This window comes from Bubalus bubalis, chromosome 5 (genome assembly GCF_019923935.1).
Source record: "Bubalus bubalis isolate 160015118507 breed Murrah chromosome 5, NDDB_SH_1, whole genome shotgun sequence".
In the NCBI taxonomy this organism is placed as follows: Eukaryota; Metazoa; Chordata; class Mammalia; order Artiodactyla; family Bovidae; genus Bubalus; species Bubalus bubalis.
This window is the reverse complement of record NC_059161.1, coordinates 97,678,400-97,703,636: the sequence shown is the minus strand read 5'-3', so window position 1 is coordinate 97,703,636 and position 25,237 is coordinate 97,678,400. Positions and strand designations below refer to the sequence as shown.

The following is a 25,237-nucleotide window of genomic DNA, read 5'->3' as shown; positions in this document are numbered from 1 at the left end:
TTCACAAAAAGCTTTGAACAAACATACTGAAGAAACACTAACAATTACTGCGCCTGTAGATGAGGAAACGAGCTCAGGAAAATTAAGTGACTTGCTCAAGGCCACGTGGTAGGAAAATGCTAGAACAGTGGGAGTGGTGTTTCCCTTAAACCACAAGGTCCAAGGATATTTCGTGTACACCACACCCTCTACCCACCTGCCACACACCCCACTCCAAGAGACGCCCATTCGTGCCACGAGGCCGCCCCAGAAGGCGTATCATGATCCCATACCATCAAAGACGGCCGCCCAGCAGTGTGAAAGCCCACGATGCTTCCCCTGCGGTATGGGATGGGATGCCGCTGAGCACCATGAACCCTGCCCAAGCCCCGCGATGAGCTCACAGTGACGAGGAACTGAGATGAAGACATGGGTGGCCCAGCAGCGGCGTGGAGTGCGGGGGGATGGAGGAAGCACCAGGGCATGGAGCTGTGAGTCAGGCACATGGCGCGCAGGATGGCGGTCTCCTTGGCTCAAAGGCAGACACAGAGGACTCACGACACGAACAACACAGCAACCCTACCTTCTGCGGCTCCTTTGCCTTTCCTGTCAGGGATCTCTAACCCAGTGCCCCCTGAGGGATACAGGGAGACGTCCGTTGGCACAGGCCAACTGCTGGCTGTGTCCTCCGTGATCTCATACATCTGCCCCTCCATCGGCTGCAGGTGCCAGTTTAGGCCAAACAGGTGCATGGCTGTGGTGAGCAATGAGAAAAGTCATCTTTTTCTGCTGGAGGCGGAAACGGGACTCCCAAGCCATAGGGGAGGGCAGGTAGGGGTGGGGAACACGGGAATTCAGTTCAGTTCAACACAGAGCCCCTGGAGAGAGCTCTGGGTGCCATGGAGGGGACTGGGCCACAGGGACGACCCGGGCACCGACCCTGCCCTCAAGGGCTCACAGTCTAGGGGTGCAGGGAGAGAAGCAGGATGAGGGGACTTTCAGGAGGTCTAGGCCTTGTGCTTTAAAAGATTAAAAATAACAATCTACAGGGGAAAACGGCAATTTGTTTCATCAAGGCTTAATTTCCTTAATATAAAAATAATGCTTACAAATAATAAGCAAAGTCCAACCACCCAGTAGGAGAACAGGCATAGGAGATGGGCAGACAGTTTATAGAATAAGAAATGCACCTGGCTCTCGGCTGTATGAAAAGACTCTCTACACATTACTCAGGGTAGAAGAAATGGAAGTTAAACTTTGAAATACGGTTTTTCATATATGGTTTGGCAAAGATTTTTAGAAGGCTGAAAATATACAGTATTGGAAGAGAACAGGAAACAAGCACTCTCATACTCAGCTGGTTTGGTGTGAGCATAAGCTGGTACAGACCTTACAGAGAGGGCAGTTTGACAAAAGCTATAAAATAAAATACCCATACCCTTTACCCTGGAACTCAGAGATTCCAATTCTCCTCCAGATATGCTCACATATACACAAAATGAGGTTTGTGAGTGTATACAAGGTTATTCACTACAGCATTGCTTGTAATAGCAAAACATTGGAAAGTGAAAGTCGCTCAGTCATGTCCGACTCCTTGTGATCCCCATGGACGATACAGTCCATGGAATTCTCCAGGCCAGAACACTGGAGTGGGTAGCTGTTCCCTTCTCCAGGGGATTTTCCCGACCCAGGGATCAAACCCAGGTCTCCCGCATTACCGGCAGATTCTTTACCAGCTGAGCCACCAGGGAAGCCGCAAACATTGGAAACCAGTCCACAGATAAGGAGCCAGACAAGTTACATTTATCCAATTTACTCTGTGTGTGCTTAGTCACTGAGCTGTGTCCGACTCTTTGCGACCCCATGGACTACAGCCCACCAGGCTCCTCTGTCCATGGGACTTCCCAGGCAAGAATACTGGAGTGGTTGTCATTTCCTCCTCCAGGGGATCTTCCCCCACAACCACCCGCCCCAGGGATTAAACCTGCATCTCCTGTGTCTGCTGCACTGCAGGAGGATTCTTTACCTGCTGAGCCACTGGGGAAGCCCATACGATATACTGTGTAACCATAAAAAAGAATGAGAAAACTTTTTTATACATTTTTTGGGAAGGAAAATGGTAACGTGCAGAACAATAATACACCACCAGTATTCCTGCCTGGAGAATCTCATGGACAGAGGAGCCTGGCAGGCTATAGGCCATAGGGATGCACAGAGCTGGACACAACTGAAGAGATTTAGCACATGCTCAGGACAAAAATACGAATGGAGGTACTTCCCTGGTGGTACAGTGAATGTGAATCTACCTACCGATGCAGGAGACACAGGTTTGATCCTGGTCTGGGAAGATTCCACATGCCTTGGAGCAACTAAGCCTGTACTCCACAGATACTGCAGCCCGAAGGCCTTTGCTATTCTACCTTTGGGTTAAGAAAAAGATTCTGTATATAGAGTCTGAGAGGATATGAAAGACACTGGTAACAGTGGGCAACCCTCTAAAGGAAGAGATGCTAAGGGCCTGGGAAAGGGGACTGATTCACATTTTACATTTCATCGCATATCTGTTGTGCATTTTGATTGTCTGCATTTTTGTGATTTGGGGGAATTCTGTGATTTTGATTCACGTGCACGCATTTCTGTTTTAAAAATATCTTTGCAATGTAGTAACTGCTAAATAGTCTTCTGCAGCAATCTAGAAGAGATCAGTAGACACTAAAGAATGGATACTGTGCCTTGAGATATACAGTGCTCTAGGCAGCATGTTTCCAAAAAGGTTTGTGAGCTAGTACAAAGTGAAGGCGCTCAGTCGTGTCCGACTCTTTGCGACCCCATAGACTGTAGCCTACAGGTGTCTCCATCCATGCGATTTTCCAGGCCAGAATACTGGAGTGGGTTGCCATTTTCTTCTCCAGAAATGTCTGCTTAAATCCCATTCAGGATCTAAAACTTGAGCCTTATCAACGGTCCATACTTACCCCTTCCGGGAGGCCTTCTCTAATCCCCTACATACAGAGTTAAGTACTACTCCAGTCCCTGACTCCACAGCATCTTGTGAAGTGTCACTCCTTTGCTCAGTTGATGAACATTTTTTAAAAGCCAGGACCCGTGGCTGACACTGAGAGCCAGAACCAAATCAGATACTTCCTGCTTCCAAGAGTTCAGAGGTAGGGGAGATGGACAAGCAACAAAGTACATTCAGAAGGACTGGAAGGCCCAGAGGTGGCGGTGGCTGACCCAGGAAGAGGGCCAGAGGAAGACAGCAAAGGACCAATCGACAAGAGATATGAAGGCCCACTGTAATTGTTTTTACAGAGGAACAACGGCTTGCTAGGCAGTGTCCTGGGTAATTTGCACACATTACCTCTAATCCTCACCCAACTCAACCAGACCCAATTTACAGATGTGCATAATTAATTAACTCAGAAGGTTAATTAAAATTATGATAATTATGAAACTATGATTTCTTGAGTGTTTTCCATGTGCCAGGCATTGTGCTAAAAGCAGTAAATACAGTATTTCCTTTAATTCTCACAACAGTCCTAGAAGGTGATAATCCCATTTTTGCCAATGAAAAGACACTAAGACACAAAGACTTCAATTTACATGGCTAACAAGTGGCAGAGTCTAGCCTAGAATCCCAAACTCTTTGAATCCTGAAATCACAAACCATCTCCCTCTCTGGCTAGAAAAGTCAGGCTCTCCCAACTCTGCCATTCTGCCTCTCACTAGCTTTATCCAACAAGGTGGGTGGGCATTATAAAGACACCCTCCTTTACACAGGAAGCTGACTCTAAGCCTTTTATATGTCTTTTTAAGGCAGCAACAGAGGATCCTGTGAAGTAGACAGAAAGTTGTGTTATTTAGCCCCAGTTTGTGGAATGGTCACTGATGGTGGTCTTGAGTGGTTGTGTGACTGTCTTCAAGATGCAAAAACCTGTAGAGAAGAGTGGAGCACAGCACGACCTTCTGACTCCTGGTACAAACAAAACCCACTGAGGACGCACACAAGTTTGGCTTAACCAGGACCGTGTACACTGATACCAGAGATGCGATCTGACCCTCTGCTTTCTCTTTGGTTACTATGACACAGGGGAAAGTGTCCTGGACTGACGGCAAGAAAACTGGCTTTGAATCCTAACTGCCACTTCCTAGCTAAAGTATTCTCATCTGAGAAGTGAGGATAAAAATATTTCAAAGAATTATTATATCATATGTGGTCATATAGGGCTTCCCTGGTGGCTCAGATGGTAAAGTGTCTGCCTGCAATTTGGGAGACCCGGGTTCAATCCCTGGGTTGAGAAGATCCCCTGGAGAAGGAAATGGCAATCCACTCCAGTAGTCTTGCCTGGAAAATCCCATGGATGAAGGAGCCTGGTAGGCTACAGTCCATGTGGTCGCAAAGAGTCGGAAAAGATTTCACTTTCACTTTCTTCTTTCTATGCGGTAATATGGGCTCTCGGGTGGCTCAGATGGTAAAGAATCTGCCTGCAATGCAGGAGATCTGGGTTTGGTCTGTGGGTCGGGAAGATCTAGAAAAGGAAATGGCAACCCACTCCAGTATCTTTGCCTGGAAAATCCCAAGGATGGAGGACACTGGCGGGCTACAGTCCATGGGGTTGAAAAGAATTAGACACGACTGAATGACTAACAATTTCACTTTGGGTGATAATATATGGCAAAGCATATTATAAACTGTACCCATGTGTGATTGCTGTATTTTATAACCATTATATTCATACTGTTGATGATACTGATAAAACAGTAGCTCACATTTATAGAGCACTTTTTAGGTACCAAGCACTCAGTGACCTGCTTCAGACTGCTCCTTACTGTCCCTGTGTAGTTTCCAATAATAATAAAATTCACCTGCCTGTTAGAAGTGACTACGCTGCTACTTCTGGGGCTGAATTAGCTCACATTTCTGCTTACCTTCTTATTGTTTCAATATATTTATTGGCAACTCCAAAGGTAGTGGAAAAATTGCCTGAACTGCGGACAACTCAGATATACGCAGTTAAATGAGCAGGGCTTCGTTCCCTATTAGAATCAATTATCTCATCTAAGTGTGCAAAAAGAGCCGTCTTGTTAAAAGGTCAGGAGAATTAACTAATCCCACGATGAACAGACTCTCACAGCTTTGTGAAGAGAAACATTTTTATTGTCAAAGCTACCTCTTATTTTAATAAGATGCAAAAGCAAGTTCTTGCTTAAAAAAAAAAAAAAAGTAGGCGGAGGGGGAAGAAAAGCCAGCGAAAAAAGTATTCCAGGTGAAAATGCTAACAAGATCCGGCATTCCAGGGCAGTTAATTAGGGGACAGCAGCCCACCACTGGACGGGGGAGGATGCTGGCACCCCTGCTTCTCAGCCTGGCCCCCCACCCCCCACCAGTGATCATAAATAGGGGCCCTTACAGCTGTGAGGCTGGCGGGTCTCTCGGTCAATCTGCAGAAGATGTGCTCCTGGAAACCAGCAGGGGAAGCCAGGTCTGGATCCAGCTGTAACTGGACTCTCAGGAGACCTAGTCCTCCAGAAATAATTCTGGAGGCTGGTGGTAGGCAAGTGAGTATGGGGCCACCAAAACTGGGCTGAGAAATGGCCCGCTAGAAGGTAAGATATAGAGAGAGGAGAAGGATGCAGAGTCAGAGAAGCCAAGTTCCACAGGTAATGTCATCTTAGCACCAGAATGAAAGGGACCTTTAACCTGCGATCCAGTCTTAAATATGTCATGCTAGGGGCCCCTCAACTCTTCTACTGTACTGTTTGATGGGTGGTCAATTTTACACCCAATGGAAAGACAGAAGGAAGGAAAATGGTTTGCTCTGTTCTCTTCCCAAAGCACACAAAGCTTACTTGGTCAGAGACTGTCCAAAGAAAACACAAGCTCAAGCAACCATTTTTCTTTGTCCTTGATAACAATAACAACAGTAACTCAAAACCCGGTATAAACTGGAGTGCATACATGCATGGATGCTAAGTCACTTCAGTCACGTCCGACTTTTTGCAACCCTATTGACTGTAGCCTGCCAGGCTCCTCTGACCATGGGGATTCTCCAGACAAGAATACTGGAGGAGTGGGTTGCCATTTCCTCCTCCAGGGGATCTTCCAACCCAGGGATCAAACCCAGGTCTCTTATGTCTCCTGCATTGGCAGGCAGGTTCTTTACCACTAGTGCCACCTGGGATGCCCACCTGGACTGCATCAGTTCAGTTCAGTTCAGTCACTCAGTCGTGTCTGACTCTTTGCAACCCTATGAATCACAGCACGCCAGGCCTCCCTGTCCATCACCATCTCCCGGAGTTCACTCAAACTCACGTCCATAGAGTCGGTGATGCTATCCAGCCATCTCATCCTCTGTTGTCCCCTTTTCCTCCTGCCCCCAATCCCTCCCAGCACCAGAGTCTTTTCCAATGAGTCAACTCTTCACACGAGGTGGCCAAAGTACTGGAGTTTCAGCTTTAGCATCAGTCCTTCCAAAGAACACCCCGGACCGATCTCCTTTAGAATGGACTGGTTGGATCTCCTTGCAGTCCAAGGGACTCTCAAGAGTCTTCTCCAACACTACAGTTCAAAAGCATCAATTCTTCAGCACTCAGCTTTCTTTACAGTCCAACTCTCACATCCATACATGACCACTGGAAAAACCATAGCCTTGACTAGACAGACCTTTGTTGGTAAAGTAATGTCTCTGCTTTTCAATATGCTATCTAGGTTGGTCATAACTTTTCTTCCAAGGAGTAAGCGTCTTGTACTTTCATGGCTGCAGTCACCATCTGCAGTGATTTTGGAGCCCCAAAAATAAAGTCTGCCACTGTTTCCCCATCTATTTCCCATGCAGTGATGGGACCAGATGCCATGATCTTTGTTTTCTGAATGTTGAGCTTTAAGCCAACTTTTTCACTCTCCTCTTTCACTTTCATCAAGAGGCTTTTTAGTTCCTCTTCATTTTCTGCCATGCATGCTGCTGCTGCTGCTGCTAAGTCGCATCAGTTGTATCTGACTGTGCGATCCCATAGACGGCAGCCCACCAGGCTCCCCCATCCCTGGGATTCTCCAGGCAAGAATACTGGAGTGGGTTGCCATTTCCTTCTCCAACGCATGAAAGTGAAAAGCGAAAGAAGTCGCTCAGTCATCCCCAACTCTTAGCAACCCCATGCACTGCAGCCTACCAGGCTCCTCTGTCCATGGGATTTGCCAGGCAAGAGTACTGGAGTGGGCTGCCATTGCCATGCATACTACATGCCAAATTCTTAATTTCTAGTAATCAATGTAATCCTCATGGTAAGATGGGCTGAAAAACCACTGGTGTACAGGTACAATGGAACTGAGTCAGGAGACAGATGGGCTCCAGGCTGCTCAGCTTCTCGCCTGTGGACAGAAACTTCCTAATAGCAGAAACTCCACAAAGGCAGGATGATGGAGGAGGCTGGGCCCTGCCCAGAGAAGAGATAAAAGACCACATATTCCTCATTCTCAAAGTCAAGGAGACTGTCCCAACTACACATGCGCAGGAGGGCTCCTTGAAGGTCAAAAGAGAGGGTGATGTCAACTACCCATAAGTCTCTTCGCTAGAGTCCATCTTGGTTAAGGGATGAGTACGCACACAGGGGAGGACCCTGAGACACACCAAATACAGACTCAGAGCCAGGCAAAGCAAAATGACAGGCCGAAGGAAACCAGGAAGGCATGCCCCATAAAAGTGATTCAAATCACCACCAGGGCGTGACTCTCTCTCCGTATGTGTCTATCCGCACAGACTGTACTCTCTTTTCCTCCTAGTGAATGCTTGTTTCACTACTTTCCATCTTTGCGGGAGTTCTTTTTCTGCAAAGCCGAAGGGCCGGGGCCTTGTCACCGCGGGCCTAGTGGCTAGGATTTGGTGCTCTCGCTAATGTGACGTGACCTCAATCTCTGGCCAGGAACCCAAGCCCCGCTTCAAGCCACTGTAGGCTGGGACCACCAGAGATCAGAACTGAAAAGAAACTGAGCTATGGGGATATATTTTTGATATACTTCAGAGTAAGCTACCTAACACCACAGAGCTGGTATAAAGGTGAGGTGAAATTTCTAACTCAGGAGTCTGTGTTCCCCAGCCAAGATTCCTCTTTTATATAGTTTACTTTAAATAGAAGATTAAAATGGGTAATAAAGGCTGAAATGAATCTGTGGGGGTCCCCATGGTGGTAATATTTCTTACCCCACAGCAGCCCTCATTTGCAGCTGTGGACAGCAGTCAGTACATGCTATCCAGAGGACTTGGAAGTAACCACCAAGTATCCCAGAAGGCTCAGAAGTATACACGGTCCTCTTCAGTCTGCTTTAAGACCAGGCCACTGAAACAGTATAAATTATAATCATCGTAATCCCCTTTTCCAGAGGAATTAATGGTAACCATCAATGTACATCACAGGATTATCTAAATTATACCCTGCGGTATTTATATAACTGTGTGTACAAAACTCTCCCAAGTACATGGAAAGTGATACTGGTGTTCCCTTTAAACTAGTTTGTAATTAAATAAAAAGGTGAAAAGATGTTAAAGAGTTCAGAAAAAGGCTGTGGAAAGGTAGTGAGTTCACAGGATCACCCACGTTGAAATGTTAATGATTTCTAAAAGCCAGGAGCTAGGGTGGGAGAATTTTCTTATTCCCTCAGTTCTGGTCCCTCTGATCCCAGGGCTGACATTTTCCAGTCGCCTTTTCCTGCCCAGCAAGACATGAGAGAAGGCTGGGAAAGTGCAAGCTCCATCCTGACATTTTCAAGAAAAATGCTCAATAGATGTGCAGATGTTGACAGTCCCCCCACCCCCAGCACCAGCCAGCAGGAGGCAATTACCACAGTCATTTTGCAGGAGTCGCCAATGGAAGCACAGGAGAGGTTCTACCGTCACAAGATGCTTGCCTTCCCCAAATCGAAAGCACAAAGCCCCTTGCATTTGTGAATTAGCAGCTCCAGGTAGTGATTAGAGATGAAGCTCTAATCAAGAAACTGTTGGCTCCAGTGGCATTTTTTTTTGGGCTTCAAAAGGCAGTGGGACCCAACCAAGGTGCACGGCTACCTACTTTTCTGCTTTATGTTAGTGCCCAATTGCTTGTTGTTTGTTTTTAAATAGCATCATTTCTGTAAAATATAACTCATTGGAGTTTTCTTATTTATGGTCCTGTAAGGTGGAAAGCACAAAGCAAAAAGGCGAAAGAGTAACAACCACAAAATGACAGTGTTTCCTTCCCCAAGTTCTACCCCTGGTTTTGCACCAAAGCCACAACATTGGAAGGCTTCAAGCTTAGAAGTCATATACACAGAGGCATACACTGCAGTGTATTATTAAGAAAATCAGAAGCAACGCAGATGTCTTAAAACAGGAGAATGACTGAGCTAAATTATGATACAGGTACTGGATGGAATGTAAGCTAATCATTATGAAAAATAACTGATACTCCTGAAAGATGATGCTGTGAAAGTGCTGCCCTCAATATGCCAGCAAATCTGGAAAACTCAGCAGTGGCCACAGGACTGGAAAAGGTCAGTTTTCATTCCAATTCCAAAGAAAGGCAATGCCAAAGAATGCTCAAACTACCGCAAAATTGCACTCATCTCACACGCTAGTAAAGTAATGCTCACAATTCTCCAAGCCAGGCTTCATGAACATGAACTGTGAACTTCCAGATGTTCAAGCTGGATTTAGAAAAGGCAGAGGAACCAGAGATCAAATTGCCAACATCTGCTGGATCATCGAAAAAGCAAGAGAGTTCCAGAAAAACATCTATTTTTGCTTTATTGACTATGCCAAAGCCTTTGACTGGATCACAACAAACTGGAAAATTCTTCAAGAGATGGGAATACCTGACCACCTGACCTGCCTCCTGAGAAATCTGTATGCAGGTCAAGAAGCAACAGTTAGAACTAGACATGGAACAATAGACTGGTTCCAAATTGGGAAAGGAATATGTCAAGGCTGTATATTGTCACCCTGCTTATTTAACTTCTATGCAGAGTACATCATGTGAAATGCTGGGCTGGATGAAGTACAAAGCTGGAATCAAGATTGCCGGGAGAAATATCAATAACCTCAGATACACAGATGACACCCTTATGTCAGAAAGTGAAGAAGAACTAAAGAGCCTCTTGATGAAAGTGAAGGAGGAGAGTGAAAAAAGTTGGCTTAAAACTCAACTTTCAGAAAACTAAGATCATGGCATCCATTCCCATCACTTCATGGCAAATAGATGGGGAAACAATGGAAACAGTGATAGACTTTATTTTGGGGGGCTCTAAAATCACTGCAGATGGTGACTGCAGCCATGAAATTAAAAGACACTTGCTCCTTGGAAGAAAAGCTATGACCAACCTAGACAGCATATTAAAAAGCAGAGACATTACTTCACTAACAAAGGTCTAGTCAAAGCTATGGTTTTTCCAGTGGTCATGTATGAATGTGAGATTTGGACTGTAAAGAAAGCTGAGCACCGAAGAATTGATGCTTTTGAACTGTGGTGTTGGAGAAGACTCTTGAGAGTCCCTTGGATTGCAAGGAGATCCAACCAGTCCATCCTAAAGGAAATCAATCCTGAATATTCATTGGAAGGACTGATGCTGAAGCTGAAACTCCAATACTTTGGCCACTTGATGAGAAGAACACTCATTGGACAAGACCCTGATGCTGGGAAAGACCGAAGGCAGGAGGAGAAGGGACAACAGAGGATGAGATAGTTGGATGACATCACCGATGTAATGGACATGATTTTGAGTAGGCTCTGGGAGTTGGTGATGGACAGGGAAGCCTGGAGTGCTGCAGTCCATGGGATTGCAGAGAGTCAGACATGAGTGAAAAGCTGAACTGAACTGACAATGAGCAATAAGGGCAAATGCTTATCATGTAATTTTAAGGGGGAAGAAAGTAGGACACAGAGTTGCATGTTTTTGCATGCATAGTATGTTTATAAAAAAACATCTAGAAAGACATATGTAAAAACGACATCAGGCTTTGAATCACAGTGTAGGATGTGTGACGAATTTTCTGCACTGATTTCCAAACTCATTTCCATGCTGTTTACCTTAGAAAGGAAGTTCTACAACCCAGTCTCAGGAGGAGCAAGAGGTACAAAAACGATGATAGATCAGAGCGGGGAAATTCTGGTTTTGAGTCTATGCCACAGGTCAGACGTTTAGGCAAGGGGAATTCCACATGCTATTTCATTCAGTCCTTACATAAAGCTTGAGAAAATGATCAGTATTCCCATTTCACAAATGAAGAAAGGGGAGGCTCACAGAGGCTTCATGATCTGCCCAAAGACACCTCCCAAGATACTTTCCATGTTTATACCCTGACTGCCATAGGCATGGCTGACCTCCACAGTCAAAACCATGCAAAATCAAGTAAGTGACTTTGGCAGGATCAGTTGTCAAGTGGGGGTCTATCTGGAGCCTTCAGAGCTGTATCATTTCCTAGGGTCCTGATTCTGGATAAATGACTTTGCCTTTCTGAGTCTCAGTTTCTCTATCTGTAAAACAGATAGAAATATTACATTAAAGGATTAAATGGAATAACACGCGTAGTTTGTTTAGAACTGTGCCTGGCACACAGTAGGAACAAAGCAAATGGCAGCTCTCATCATCGCTGGCATTTTGCTCTGATTTTCCTAAATTCGAGATCCCTTGAAAGACCTGTTTAAGCCAACTCTGCCCATCACCTTTCTTTCTCTCCATACATCGCCCTTAATTACCCTCCCATGCCAACTGCAAAAATGCCAACTGAAAATTCCTTTGAGTTGAGGGCTGTTTCACTACCCTGCTCCCATCAGCTGCCAGCCTTTGGGCAAAGGAGCTAGAGATATTTGCCCAATGGATAAAACAGTTTTTAAAAGCAGAATCAGTATAAAGCAGCCTGACAGGATCTTACTGGTGACTACGTGGGGCTAATTTTAAATCAAGTAAATATATTGCCTTTCTTCCCATCTCTGGATAAACCTGACTGCAACAATCAGGGTTACTGTCTCTCACCCCCAAATTAAGTGTTTTCTGGAGAATGGACTCTGGCACACTTAATCATCTTTCTGCACCACGCAATGCTGTGGGGAAAGGAGGCCTTTCAGCAAGGATTTGCTGGCAGCTGCTCGATATTTCTGTAAAACAAGTTGAGGAGGGCATGGGTGCTAGAAAAGGGGGCGGTGGGCACAGCCACTGTCAGCGCAGAGATGAAAGGTCAATTTAACTGGAGGGCATTGAAAACTGGTGACACGGCAAGTTGTAGGGGAACCGGGGCTGGAATCTAATTTCTACAGAATGGAGTAAACAGCTATTATTGCAGTAACGGAATTAGAAAGCTGTCTTCTCGGGGCACCTTTCACCCAACGGGCTCTACTAAGACCTCTTCCGTGCATGACTAGTCTAGGGGTTGGCCACCTCCACCACCCCTTGGATGGACCTCAGCCCAGTAATCCAACCTCTTCCCACCCGGATGTGCTGCTTCCAGACACAAGAAAATGGAAGGCGTGAAACACACTGGTTACGGGCACAGCCTTCATAGCCACGCAGCCCTGGGTTCTGTTTCTGGTTCTTGTGTTTACAGTTATATGACTTCATTCCTGTTATTCAACTCCACTGAGTCTCGGGGTCCTCCTCTATAAAATGGTGATAATAGTGTCTAGCTCCAAAGAACTGTTGTGAAGATGAAATAACGTGTTTCACGAGCTAATCGTGCTGCTTGGCATTTGCTCAAATCGACTACCAGAGGATAGGCGTCTATGTTGGTATCATCATCACCATCATTTGCAGTGGTTATTAAGGTTTTCACTGAGAAAGTGAAGTAAGGAGATTTCTTGAAGAAGTGGAGAACTCTTTTGAGTTTTTGCTCTGGTTGGCGGCTGTTGAGGGGGAACGGGTATGGATGTTGTTCTGACTGAACCTGAGTCCCACTCACCAGGGAGATGGGACTTAGGCTTGACTGGGGCAAAGGCTGGAACAACGCTGAGCCCAAGTCTCTGAATTCATCACTGGGAGTCCTTTCCACTAAATGACGCTGGCACTGAGTCACGGCAGAAAATGTTGTGAGAGCAGGAAAGCCCCGCTCAGGGCTTGTGCCTCCCACAGGGGCTGCACTCTCAGACCAGGGGAGTCATCTTCTTGAGCCTAAAGTAGAGGGACTGAACTCCTGGGGCAGGTGATGTCAGCCCACCAGGAGGCCCTCCCTCCAAGGCAGGGATTATGTTCTTGTCTCCACCAAGCCCCCAGCATCTGGCCCACAGGAGAGAAGGAGAAACAAAGGCAAGGAAGGAGACAGACGTAATTAGGACTGTTACTGAGACAATAACAGCTTCTGTTATGAAACATCGCACCATGTGCCTGACACAGTGGGGGAAGGGGCACGTTCCTTCTGTCGTTTAATCCCACCACTTTTTAAGCAAGACTGTATCTCCACTTTATGGCTTATGAGGAACTCAAAACAGAGTGACCAAGTAGATATTATTTACCTGATCTTGTATCTCTAGAAAACCAAGGTCCAGAGTCATCCATCATTGTGCCACTCGTCATGGTGGCACCAAGATCCAAACCCGGGTTCTGGGTCACGGCATGCCCTGAGTCCTTCGCAGACCACTGTCAGAGCCCAGGGCAGGCCTCCCCGCCATCCTGATCAGAACAACATGCAGCTTCTGAGTAAATCTCGGCCAACAGAGAGGTCAAGGAAGCAACACCACTGCGACTCCATGCAGCGGAAGACACACCACCTCCCCTTCAAACTCAAGGTGTCACTAAGGATCCAGGAAGCAGAGACACCCCTGGGGTCACAAGCCCATCCAGCTGCTCCTGCTGGGGTGTGAAGCCAGCCCTGCCCTAGCAGAGCTGCACAGCTGGCCTGGGAAACCAGGGAAAGTGCCTGTCATTTCCCCAGAGGCGGCGGAAGGCTGGTCTGGAGCTCTCTAGGTTCCCTTTCTTTATGGTGCTTGCAAGCAAGCACCAAGGCTATTCACTGGGCTATCTAAAGGATTTCTATAAAGGTGTCTCTACTTAGCCAAGGACCAGCCTCTCACGTGTGAGGCCTTGTCCCCGCCACTGAACCATCAAACGGGGCTGAAGCAACCGGGGGCTTGGTTCCGCCTTGGGCGCTCCAGCAGGAGGATGTGCCTGTTGCTAGGTTCCATTTCCATAGCTACTAGAGAAACGTCCTGTCGCAGGGCTCCGTGAAGCACCCGCCCATCGCCTGGTTTCCTTTGGCAAACCAATCACGTAACTGGCTTGCTTTTTTTTTTTCTCAGTGATCAAAGTCAATTAGGAGGTGGTTCCCGCTGTACCTCTAAATAGAGTTTTAATTTGTGTATATATTATTAGGATAGGCCTTTCCCCTCTGGAACAGTCAGTTCAGTGGGAAGAATGAGGGCGGACAGCTTAACACTGAGTCTGCCACCTGGATTTGTAACGAGGGATGCTATTTCTTTATAATGAGAAGCATTTTGAAAGAGTGTGGTAAACTCTCATGGAACAGAGTGTGCAGTGTTCCTCTTTTATTCACCACAGCTTCCCAGGCTCCTGCCCATGGGAGTCTTTTCTAGCTCTTTGGAGGTAGACTACATCTTCGTGCCTCTCTGCCCTGTCTGAGCACAGAACCAGGCACTCAGTTCTTGGATATTCTAGGGAGCCCCGGTTTGGCTCAGCCCTTTGGCTAGGAAGTTTAGGACAGCCCGGAGCTCCAGGCACCGTGTTGATGATGATGATAACGACAGGTGCTGTCATTAACGATACCAATCACTCTGCTTAGTGCTTGATAAACGTGTCGGTGTTAGTTGCTCAGTCGTGTCTGACTCTTTGTGACCCCATAGACTGAAGCCTACCAGGTTCCTTTGTCCATGGGATTTCCCAGGCAAGAATAGGAGAATAGGAGTGGGTGGCCATTCCTTTCTCCAGGGCATCTTCCCAGCCCAGAGATCGAACCCGTGTCTCCTGCATTACAGGCAGATTCTTTCATCTGAGCCACAAGGGAAGCTGTTATCAATTAACCCTTGCAAAGCCCTCCTGTTAGCCTCACTTGCAAGATGAGGGGACTAAGGCTCTAAGAGGTCCAACAACTTGCCCAAGGTCACACGTTTCATAAGCGGCAGAGTCATTTCAGATCTGAACTGAATCCAGACTGCCCAGAATCCGTCCCCAACCACTATACACACACTGCCTTTCTGGTTAGATGTGAAACTGTGGAAATGACAAAAATGGAAAGTAAAAGAGGAGATCTCATTATTACGTGGACCTGCCATACTGCTCAAACTCTGTTGGTGATATTTTTCATGAGGCTAGAAAACTCCAGCATTTGGAAGGCTTATCAAGTACAGTACCCGACGCTCCTCATGGCTTCTCCCTGTCCTGGAGCCTCTGTTTGTGTGGGTTTCTCCTGTTCCTTGAACACTCTTGTCCATCCAAGGCCCCAGGCTTCGCTGATGCAATGCCTTTATGTGGAATGGCCACTACCTTCCCTATTTTTAAAATCCTTCTTCCATCCTTCAAGGCCTACTTCAAACCTTGACATATTCTGTGAGAATCTCCACCATAGTCCATGGCCATAAGTGCCCTCTGCTCTCCCGTCCGTCCTGGCGCCTAGCCGTTACTCCAGCACCTCTCCTGTGCCCACCGCCCCGACAGGCTATGTCCAGGTGCTCCCTGACACTTGATTGCTCTGCTGTCCACCTATGTGCCCAGTGGATCAGATCTGTAGAGAGAGCCGGGCTCCCAGCTCTCGTCTTAACCAGCTATGCAACTGGAAGTACGTCACTTAACCACTCTGCTCCTCAATTTTTCCATCTGTAGAAAGGGAAAGAATATAAAATCATCTCCTGGGGTTCTTATAAGGATTAAATATAAGGAAAGTCCTTCATAGATTATCAAGTGTATTGAAAATATAAGACATTATTATTATGTTGCTTAATCAATGAAAGGAAGAACACCCAGGTTTAATACACAGACTAATGCAAAGATTTACATGAGAAACTTCCTACGCAGCCCCAGACTGACACAAGTAGGGATATGCACAGAACAATTTAATGAATTTAATGCTTTACAGAAAAGTGAGGACGCATAAACAAGTTTCCAAAGAGGAGTTTTCAGTTTTCAAGTAAAGAAAAATGTTATGTCTAAAATTCTCATTTTGAGTCTTTGCTACCTCACCATTCTACCTCCTCTCAAATATCTTTTTTGCTTGCATAGTGAGCAGAGTCATATATGTGCTCATATGCACAGAGAGACTCACACACTAACACACACACAAGTCCAATGAGCCTGTCTTGCTGTAAAATTCTACAGATGGCCTGAACGGTAAAATTTAGGACAATGTGATGAAACGCAGGCCAGAGCACAATTAATGATACTGGCATTTTTTTCCCTCTTCCCCCTCTGGAGGCTATGAGCAAAATCTAACTCCAGGCTCAAAGGTGCAATAAATCTAGCTGTCTGCCAAACACTAGCAGGAAAGGCCTCCTCTGAAATGAAAGGTTACACTAGCGACAAGCTAATGCCGCAGCCTCATGAAGCCTGGATGACAGCGAATCAGATAACACAAGGGGCCAGGGCTCGATAAGCAATGTGTATCCAGGTCCCTGATGTCATCTGGGCCTCCTCTGCTCTCCAGTCCTGGAGCACTGTGCGTGCACACCACAGCTCCACGCAATGCCATGGATACCCGTGGCAATCCTGGCACAAGGCACGTCCCAGGGTGGGGCGGGGCGCGGTCGTGGATGCTCCATTTTCTTCCATAAGAAAAGGTAATTTCTCTCTTTAGTAAGGAGCTCCCTGCATCCTCTCAGCAGCTCAGATCGGTAAACCACGCCAGTCCCACCCCAGCCCAACTCCAGCTCTGGGAATCGTAGCGCACACTGTGAAGAGGGCAGGCTCTGCGGCGAGTTCTGGCTCTCGCACTCACTAGTGACGTGGCCTTGGAAACTGGCTTGTTCTCCTCAGGCCTTAGTTTCTCATCTTTGAGATGGAAATAAAAACAGAATGGAACCTAGCACATGGCTGTGCTGTGCTCACTTGCTCAGTCGTGTCCAACTCTTGCGACCCCATGGACTGTAGCCCACCAGACTCCTCTGTCCATGGGGATTCTCCAGGCAAGAATACAGGAGTGGGTTGCCATGCCTTCCTGCAGGGGATCTTCCCAATCCAGGGATTGAACCTAGGTCTCTCTCCTACATTGCAGGCAGATTCTGTACCATCTGAGCCACCTGGGAAGCCCAGCACATGGCTGGTACTTGACAAATGTCTGCTGGATGGGTAGAATCACTGAAAGCTTAAATGAGAGACACATGTAGCAGAATGTGGCTGGCACGTGGTTAGCTCTTGATGCATGTGAGCTGCCACCTCTGTTAGATCAGAGGAGGTCATGGTAGGGAAGGGGGCAGAGAACATCCCTGGAGAGGATGGCAAAGTCCCCTTGTTTGCTCTGGGCCTCAGGGATGGAGTGTGGCAACAGGGGAAGACATCGGAGGAGGGCTCTGAGAGCCAGCATGGTCTAATTACGGAACACAGGACTTGGAATCAGAAAACCTGGTTTCTAGACCCAGATCCATGACTTAGCTGTCCTTCCAGATAAACAAGTAATTTAATTGCAGCAGGCCTCAGTTTCCATATCTGGGGTTTGCAGGATTAAAAAAAATGCAGTTAATAATCTTCTACAGTGCAGGGATGTTGGGGATGACTGATGGATTTGAAAGGCCTCATGTGAAGGCAAGGGATTTCTTGGGCATCTGTCCAGTGGAGCCTCTGCTCTAAGCGGGGAGGCAGCCTGCATCCTCCTGCAGTCCCCGTGGTTTCTGCAGTTCTGCACTGAGAGCCTTCAGTAACAGAGAGATCGAGGCCCGTGCGAAGTCCAAAGCACAAATGGGTATTTTAACGCAGTCTTCTGAGACAGGTGCCAGAACAGCCAACATTTCTATCTAGCATCCCTTGCCTTTGTTTGGACTGTTCCATCTTCCAGAAAGCCATTCCTAGCTTCTCTTTCAGTGTCTTCCTTGATTTACAAGGCTCAATGCCTTGGGGAAATTTTATCTGATCTTCCTGACTACAATGAATTGCTCTCTCCTTTGGACTCCCACAGGGATAAGGTTCAAACCCCAGTAACATGCTTTTATCATCTGTCTACGATTGCCTTCGGGTCCTTACGCATCTGGCTTTCCATGAAGCCACGGAAGACTCAAGGCAGTGATGCTAGCTTATCTGGCTTTGTCAGTCCCTGTAGCCCAGGACAGAGCCCTGCGGATAGGCTCAGTGAATGCTACTCGCCGTCTTGAACCTCAATCTTTGGAAGCTCCCTCTACTGCATCCCAGATTACCTGAAATCCCTGTGTGTGTAGATGGCCCTTGGCTGCTGAATCTGAAAGGGGCTCAAATCTCTGGGTGATCTGGCTGCCTGGAAGAGTGAGACCCACATATCTTCAGCACTTATCAGGGACCACCTACCCGGCTGGACCCTTTGTAGATACTCTGCCTCTTAATGCTCAAGACACCTCTTGGATATTAATGGACAAAACTATCCGTGAGAAAACCAAGACGTGGAGGGATGGAGAAACCTGCGTGAGCAGGACTAGAAGGTAAAGTCTGTGGCTTTTGCTCTTAGACTACATTGCTATCTTTAAAAGGATGAAGCCGTTTAGCTGTGGTTTCATTGTTTTACTGATAGAAGGAAGGACACACTGCGCTTTTTACGGCCAACTCACAGCCTCTCCCCTTTCCTGCTCCTCCCCCGCCCCCCACCCGCAATGAAGAGCTGCTTGGCTGGATTTCCCTCATCTCTGTCCCCAGCCTATGGCTCTAAGTCAACTCTGAGTGTACCACCTCTTCTCTGTAACTAGGTGTGTGCAATAGTGGAAAAACAGCCATCAGGGAGACCATTCTCACTTTCTCTCTGCATCTAAGTGCAATTAAATTATGTTATTTCACAGTAATTAGTTCAGAATAGAAACAAGGACTTGGGGACAGGTTCTGCCCAAGGATGCTAAAAATCTGGAAAAATCAATTCTTCTTCCACACGCCCAGGGTGCAGCTGGGGAAGGAGGATTCTGGACACACAGCTTGGTCCCTGACCGACCGTGAGATATGCTGCCTCTTCAGGGGCCTTGGAACTGCCCATGGGGAACCCCCCCCGCCCCCCCACCAAGTCCTGGGAAGAGTGTGCTGTCTCTGGCAGTCTCTGTGGCTGCTGTTGCTGCAAAACATGAATATCCTAATAAACTCAGGTCCTTTTTTGAGACATTTCCAAACTGAGGACTGGTTGGCCCTCACATTCAACATTCCTTGTCTGCTGGCGGGAGGGGAAGATGGACTTCATTCACCAGTGGCTCTTGTTAGAAAGAAGCAGGTGCCCTGTTGTCACAGCCTCCTTGCAATAGCCTATTACCTGCTTTCACCAGAGGGGGAAACCGAGGCTCAGAGAGAGCGAGCTTCTCACTTCAGTCTCGCAGCTGGAAGGAACAGGCGAGGGCCCACCACCAGGTCTGTGCCTCACGCCACCCCCGGCTGCCCCCCTTCCCTTCGTTTCCAGGAACCGCTTTTCACTCTCCTACGATCTCCCTGCCTCTAGACTTTTGGTCTCTGTTCCCTGTAAGAGCCTAAGCTTCTATGCTTACCATTTTCTCTCCCTCTACTCCACACCTTGTGATATCTGTGGGGTTCTGGCTCCAACATCCTTGCCTCCTCTCTCTCCTTCAACACACTTTTGCTGAACACAGGCTACATCCTGCCACACGCTGGTACAAGAAGCTGTGGCCACAGCGCTGGACAAGACAGAAATCACTCCCGCCCCCACAGAGCTTGTCTACAGTGGAAGTCTTACAGTCTCAGTGGAGACGGAGCTGAGCTGGGCTAAGACCCAGGCCCAGCTGCAATGACGGTGAGGCTCCTGGCACTGTGAGCGCGGACGACTGGGTTCCTGGCCTAGTGTGAGGTCATCAGAGGAGCTTCGCTGAGAAAGGGACACGTGAGCTAGGCTTTTGGAAGGGACTGACTGGGAGAAGGTGGGTGGTTCCCTCCACAAATGAAGCTCCTTTACCTCTCTGGGTCTCAGGGCCACTTGTAACCTCCCTGACCTGCACTTGTTGGACCAGCTGACCTAAGAGCAGACACAAGGCCCCAGACGGGCAGGGAAACTGGGTACTTAGCTGGAGACCCAGGGATTCAGTCCTATCCTTCTGAGGAGCCCTTAGCAGTTGACTCACGAGGGCTTTGAACTGTCTATACCTCGTGACCCAGAAATCCTGCTCAGGGAAACACTCCCTCCCCAAAGTCACTGAAAGAAGGAAAAAAAGCAGATTTTCTTTCTTTCCGGTCACTGAAGTGCTGTTCATAACATCAAACAGTTGGAAATAGAGGAAAGCAATGATATAATAACGGCACAAATATGACAGAGGTATCAAACTTGACTAGAACGAGATTTTTGTGTAAACACTTAGAAATACGTCCCTGAAAAGATGTTCCATGAAAAAGGGAGGAGGGCCTACGCTTGTGGATTCATGCTGACGACATGGTGGTCTCGGCTGCAGTCCTCTAAGGAGGTCAAGAATGACACACAGGGAAACCCAAAACGTTCCAGCTCTTTGCCTTCATATCTTGAATTCTAAAATTATATCTTAACATTTTCTCCACAACACTTAGAAGCCTTACAGTTTGAAGGTTATGGTAGGTAACACCTCATCTTTGAACCCAGTAAATACATCACTTCTTTGCTACACGTCTCAAAGACAGTACCTAAAACTATGGAGATGGGGACTAGATGCGTGGCTGCCAGAGTCTGAGGATGGAGAGAGAGGACTGACTTGACAAAAGGGATCTTTGGGGCAACGGAAATGTTCTGTGTGTTGCTGTAGTGATGGTCAGTAATGCTGCCAGAATTCACAGCACGGGATGCCTAAAAAGCATTCATTTTCTATATGTAAATTGTATCTCAATAAATCTGATTTTAAAAACAGGCAGTCGGGGACTGGTGACTGAGCGGGTGTACAGGTAAGGGAGCCACACCTGAGTGGTGTGTGGGTCTCAGTCCTAGTTTAGAGCCCTGAATGGTGCCAGGGCAAGAACTCTGAAGAGTGGGGAGGCTGGTGCCAGCCGTTCACCCTCCAGACCCACCCTCTCCTTCTCCCCCCTGCGCTGTGCCCTGGGGGACCAAGCCACATGGTCCGGACGAGTGGGTTCCCTTAAGCTCTGGCTCCTGGTGGGGTCCTGCCAATGGGAGGATAAGCGGGGATGGGGAAGGAGGGAGCTCTGTAAAACGGCCAATTTTCTTTCAGGCTGAGCTGAAGCACGTTGAATGACTTACTCACTTCAGCTAGTCCTGGCTGTTTATTCTGATTTAATAGGTGCAGAAACTCAGCTGAAGGAGATCAGTCCTGGTGTGGTTGGCATTGGAAGTCACGGCAGAAGGACGCTGTGGATGGGAGCCACTGATCCGCGGAGCTGCGGCACTTGAGCCTCCCCTCTGGCTGCAGACACAGGCAGCCCACCCTCACAGGCCGCTGTCTCCGAGAGGAGTCTTTTCTCATGGAGCCAGAGTCAGCCTTCCCACCATTCTCACCCTTAGTCCCTGTTCTACCCTCGTTAGTCCCATGGAGCAAGCCTGCCCTCTCCCCCTTGAGCCAGCCTTGCACACAACTGCAGGGAGCCATGCTGGCCTCCTCAAGTCCTCCTTTTGGGGGTTGAAGGATATGTGCCTAGGGTCTGTCATAAAGAGAACAATCTATATATATCTCGCTATTAGTAATTCCCACAGAGCAGCATGAAGGTATCAATCTTGGAAAGAAAGCCTTTAATACAGGATCCTGTATCTTTATCACTTTTTCCTCCTCCTAAAAGATCAAGTTCAATCACTTCTGTTTCCCATTCTTTGGGCTATAAAGCTAAATCTATGGCTTCTATCCAAAAGGCCTGATGCGAAGTCGAAGAGAAAGGGGAGAAAATGAGCCTTATTGCTTACTAATAACACCCAGGCCCAGAGTGCAGCAGGCCTGTTCTTAGGAAGCCAATGGCATCTGAGATCCTGATATTGCAGGAGTGGAACCAAGTGGGCATAATTGTGGGGCAGCAGGGGCTACAATCACCCTGGCTTCGGTCTCTAATGCTTCCTCTATTCATTTCACATCCATTTCACCTGTACTCGAGGCCTAGGACATAAAATGCACATTTCTGCCACCGTGCTTGTGCCCACACTATTCTGCCTGGAAACACCTTGGCAGATTTTACCATCTTGCAAGTCTTTGGTTCAGTCATATCTCACTGAGCACAGCTACTCTGTGCCAAGCACTGTGTTGGGACAAAGTCTGCAGCCGAGACAGCCTAGATAGTGTATTAAAAAGCAGAGACATCACTTTGCCAACAAAGGTCCTTATAGTCAAATCTATGGTTTTTCCAGTAGTCATGTATAGACGTGAGAGTTGGACGATAAAGAAAGCTTAGCACTGATGAACTGATGCTTTCAAACTGTGGTGTTGGAGAAGACTCTTGAGAGTCCCATGGACACCAAGGAGCTCAAACCAGTCAGTCCTAAAGGAAATCAACCCTGAAGATTCATTGGAAGGACTGATGCTGAAGCTGAAGCTCCAACACTTTGTCCACTTGATGCAAAGAGCCAACTCATTGGAAAAGACCCTGATTTGGGGAAAGATTGAGGGCAGGAGAAGAAGGGGACAACATAGGATGAGACAGTTGGATGGCATCATCAACTCAATGGACATGAGTTTGAGCAAACTCCGGGAGACAGTGAAGGACAGGGAAGTCTGGAGTGCTGCAGTCCGTGGTGTCACAAAGAGTCAGACACGACTGAGTGACTGAACAACAACTGCAGCAGAGAATAAGACATGAGGATGGGAGACCAGGATACCAAACAGGAAGGGAAATCTGACTCCTACTTGGACTGCTGCCATGGAAGTCACGTGCGTAGGTGTGCCCGGTCCATGCCTGCAGGAGGGAGGCTGCCCAAGTCTGTGCAAGTCACACTGAGTGCCCAAGTCCACCTCAATCAATACTGCCCAGATGACTCTAAGAGCTGGATGACTCAAGCTCTTGCAGACCACGAACTGCAATAATATTCCAACCAGCAATGCTCTCCAGAAGCTGCCTTTTGAAAAGCGGCAATTAAGCTCTACAGCATTCTCACTTATAAATTAAACTATCACCACTTTGAACAAGGATTCTGATTTTTTTTTTCCAATTCAGTCAGCTGCTGGTGGAGGTGAAAAATGCAACCTAATTTGAACAGAGTCCCTCATGGTTTTGGAGCATGTCGGCACGTTCTGCAGTTACCCAGAGGCTGCTGCAGCCCACACTTGGGACTGCACCCTCAGAGCTTTGGCTCAATTTCCTATGAGCACCAGTTTGCAGACTGGAAAGGACCTAAGAGGATCAGTTACTCCCACCCCATCCTCGGCTGAGATAACTGAGGTCCAAGGACAGGTAGCAGCTGTCTCCCGAGGCCACCAGCAAGAGACTCCTCCTTTGTCACATGCCTCATTTAACCTGCTTAACAGCCTCCACAGGGAAGTACTACTATTCTTCCCAGTGGTAGATGAGAAAAGCCAAGTTCAGAAGAGTCAAACAGTTGGAGAGTGGCAGAGCTATTTCCACTGAACCCCATATTCTCTTCCAATCAGAATGCTGTTGTTTAATTACTCAGTTGTATGTAACTCTTTGAGATCCCATGGACTGTAGCTTGCCAGGCTCCTCGGTACCTGGGATTTCCCAGGCAAGAATACCGGAATGGGTTGCCATTCCCTCCTCCAGGGAACCTTTCCGACCCAGGGATTGGATCCACATCTCTTGCATTGGCAGGCAGGTTCTTTACCGCTAAGCCAGCTGGGAAGTCAGATCAGAACACCTGCTCTCTTTGGAGAAATCACCCAAATGAGGCCCCACCCTCTGGAGGGACCTGGACCTGACAACAGAATAAACCAGCATCCCAGGGTAATCTCTGGGTCTCCATTTAAATGTAACGCTCTTCCTGGTTTTTGTATTATTAACAAGCCTTTAAAAAAATCTCCTGATTTAAAGGCTGATCTGGCTAGACAGGTGCTTGAAGAGTCCTCAAGATATGACTCCACGGTCTTTTGCAGTCCTCAGTGTCGGCTTTTTATGCAGAGATTCAGAACTCAAGGGGAGCTGTTGGTTTTATCTGGATAGAGGTGACTGGCAGGGAAGCAAAAATCAACTTTTGTCCTAGTTAAAGAAATGATGCAAGGTGCTTTGGGGTAATGATTCTTGCGGCTGCTTCCCTGGAACAGAGAGACATCCCTACAAATGCTTTCTGACAGGTCCCCTTGGTTGTTCTGTCAGCTGCCTTTGTGACTAACACATGCTGGGGAGCCTTCAGGCGCTGCCGTGAGATGATGCTGGCCCAAGTTCTCTCTCAAGACTTACTCTTTTCCATGGGATCCTAGCAGTACTAATGATCCTATTAATAATCATAACAGTATCTAACATTTCTTGAGAGCCCACTCTGTGCCAGGCAGTGAGATAGCTGCTTTATGCAAATTATCTTACTGGAACATCACAAAACCCCGCGAAGTGGCCACTACGATTATCCCCATTTTATAGATGGGTAAACCGAGGCTGCTGCTGCTAAGTCGCTTCAGTCATGTCCGACTCAGTGCGACTCCAGAGACGGCAGTGCACCAGGCTCCCCCGTCCCTGGGATTCTCCAGGCAAGAACACTGGAGTGGGTGGCCATCTCCTTCTCCAATGTAGGAAAGTGAAAAGTGAAAGTGAAGTCGCTCAGTCGTGTCCGACTCTTAGTGACCTCATGGAGCCCACCAGGCTCCTCCATCCATGGGATTTTCCAGGCAAGAGTACTGGAGTGGGGTACCATTGCCTTCTCCAAAACTGAGGCTAATAGAGGTTAAATTAACTTGCCTGAGGTCTCAAAGCACATTAGGCAGCTGAACTGGGACTTGAAAGCAGTTAGCCTTATTTTATGGAGGAGGGCATGGCAACCCACTCCTGTATTCTTGCCTGGAGAATCCCCATGGACAGAGGAGCTCGGCGGGCTACAGTCCATGGGGTTGCAAAGTGTCGGACACAGCTGAGTGACTAAGCACACCACAGCACAGCACAGCCTTATTTTCGAACGCAGGCTCTCAACCACAATGCTACCCTCGGTCTCCTCTACTGTAAAAAGGGCCTAATCATTCCAGCCACATCAGTCATAGGGCAAGTGGAAACTGAAGTTCAGAGAGGTTAAGCCACTTGTTCAAGTTTACACAGCCAGCAAGGTATGGAGTCAGGGCCTGAATGGGGTTTTCTGATCCT

At 47.5% G+C, this 25,237-nt stretch overlaps 1 protein-coding gene across 9 annotated transcripts in view; it reads right to left on the bottom strand.

The window, feature by feature from the left end:
* TENM4 (teneurin transmembrane protein 4) overlaps positions 1-25,237 on the bottom strand; it is a 1,425,092-nt gene that overhangs the window by 216,902 nt on the left and 1,182,953 nt on the right. For 8 of the 9 annotated variants that reach the window (XM_044944048.2, XM_045165965.1, XM_044944044.2 and 5 more), the window contains one exon: positions 563-733. The exons of the other annotated variant lie outside the window; for it this stretch is intronic. In XM_044944048.2, coding sequence (XP_044799983.2) covers positions 563-733 — 171 coding nt within the window. The remainder of the gene's footprint in view (positions 1-562; positions 734-25,237) is intronic. 9 annotated transcript variants of the gene reach the window in all.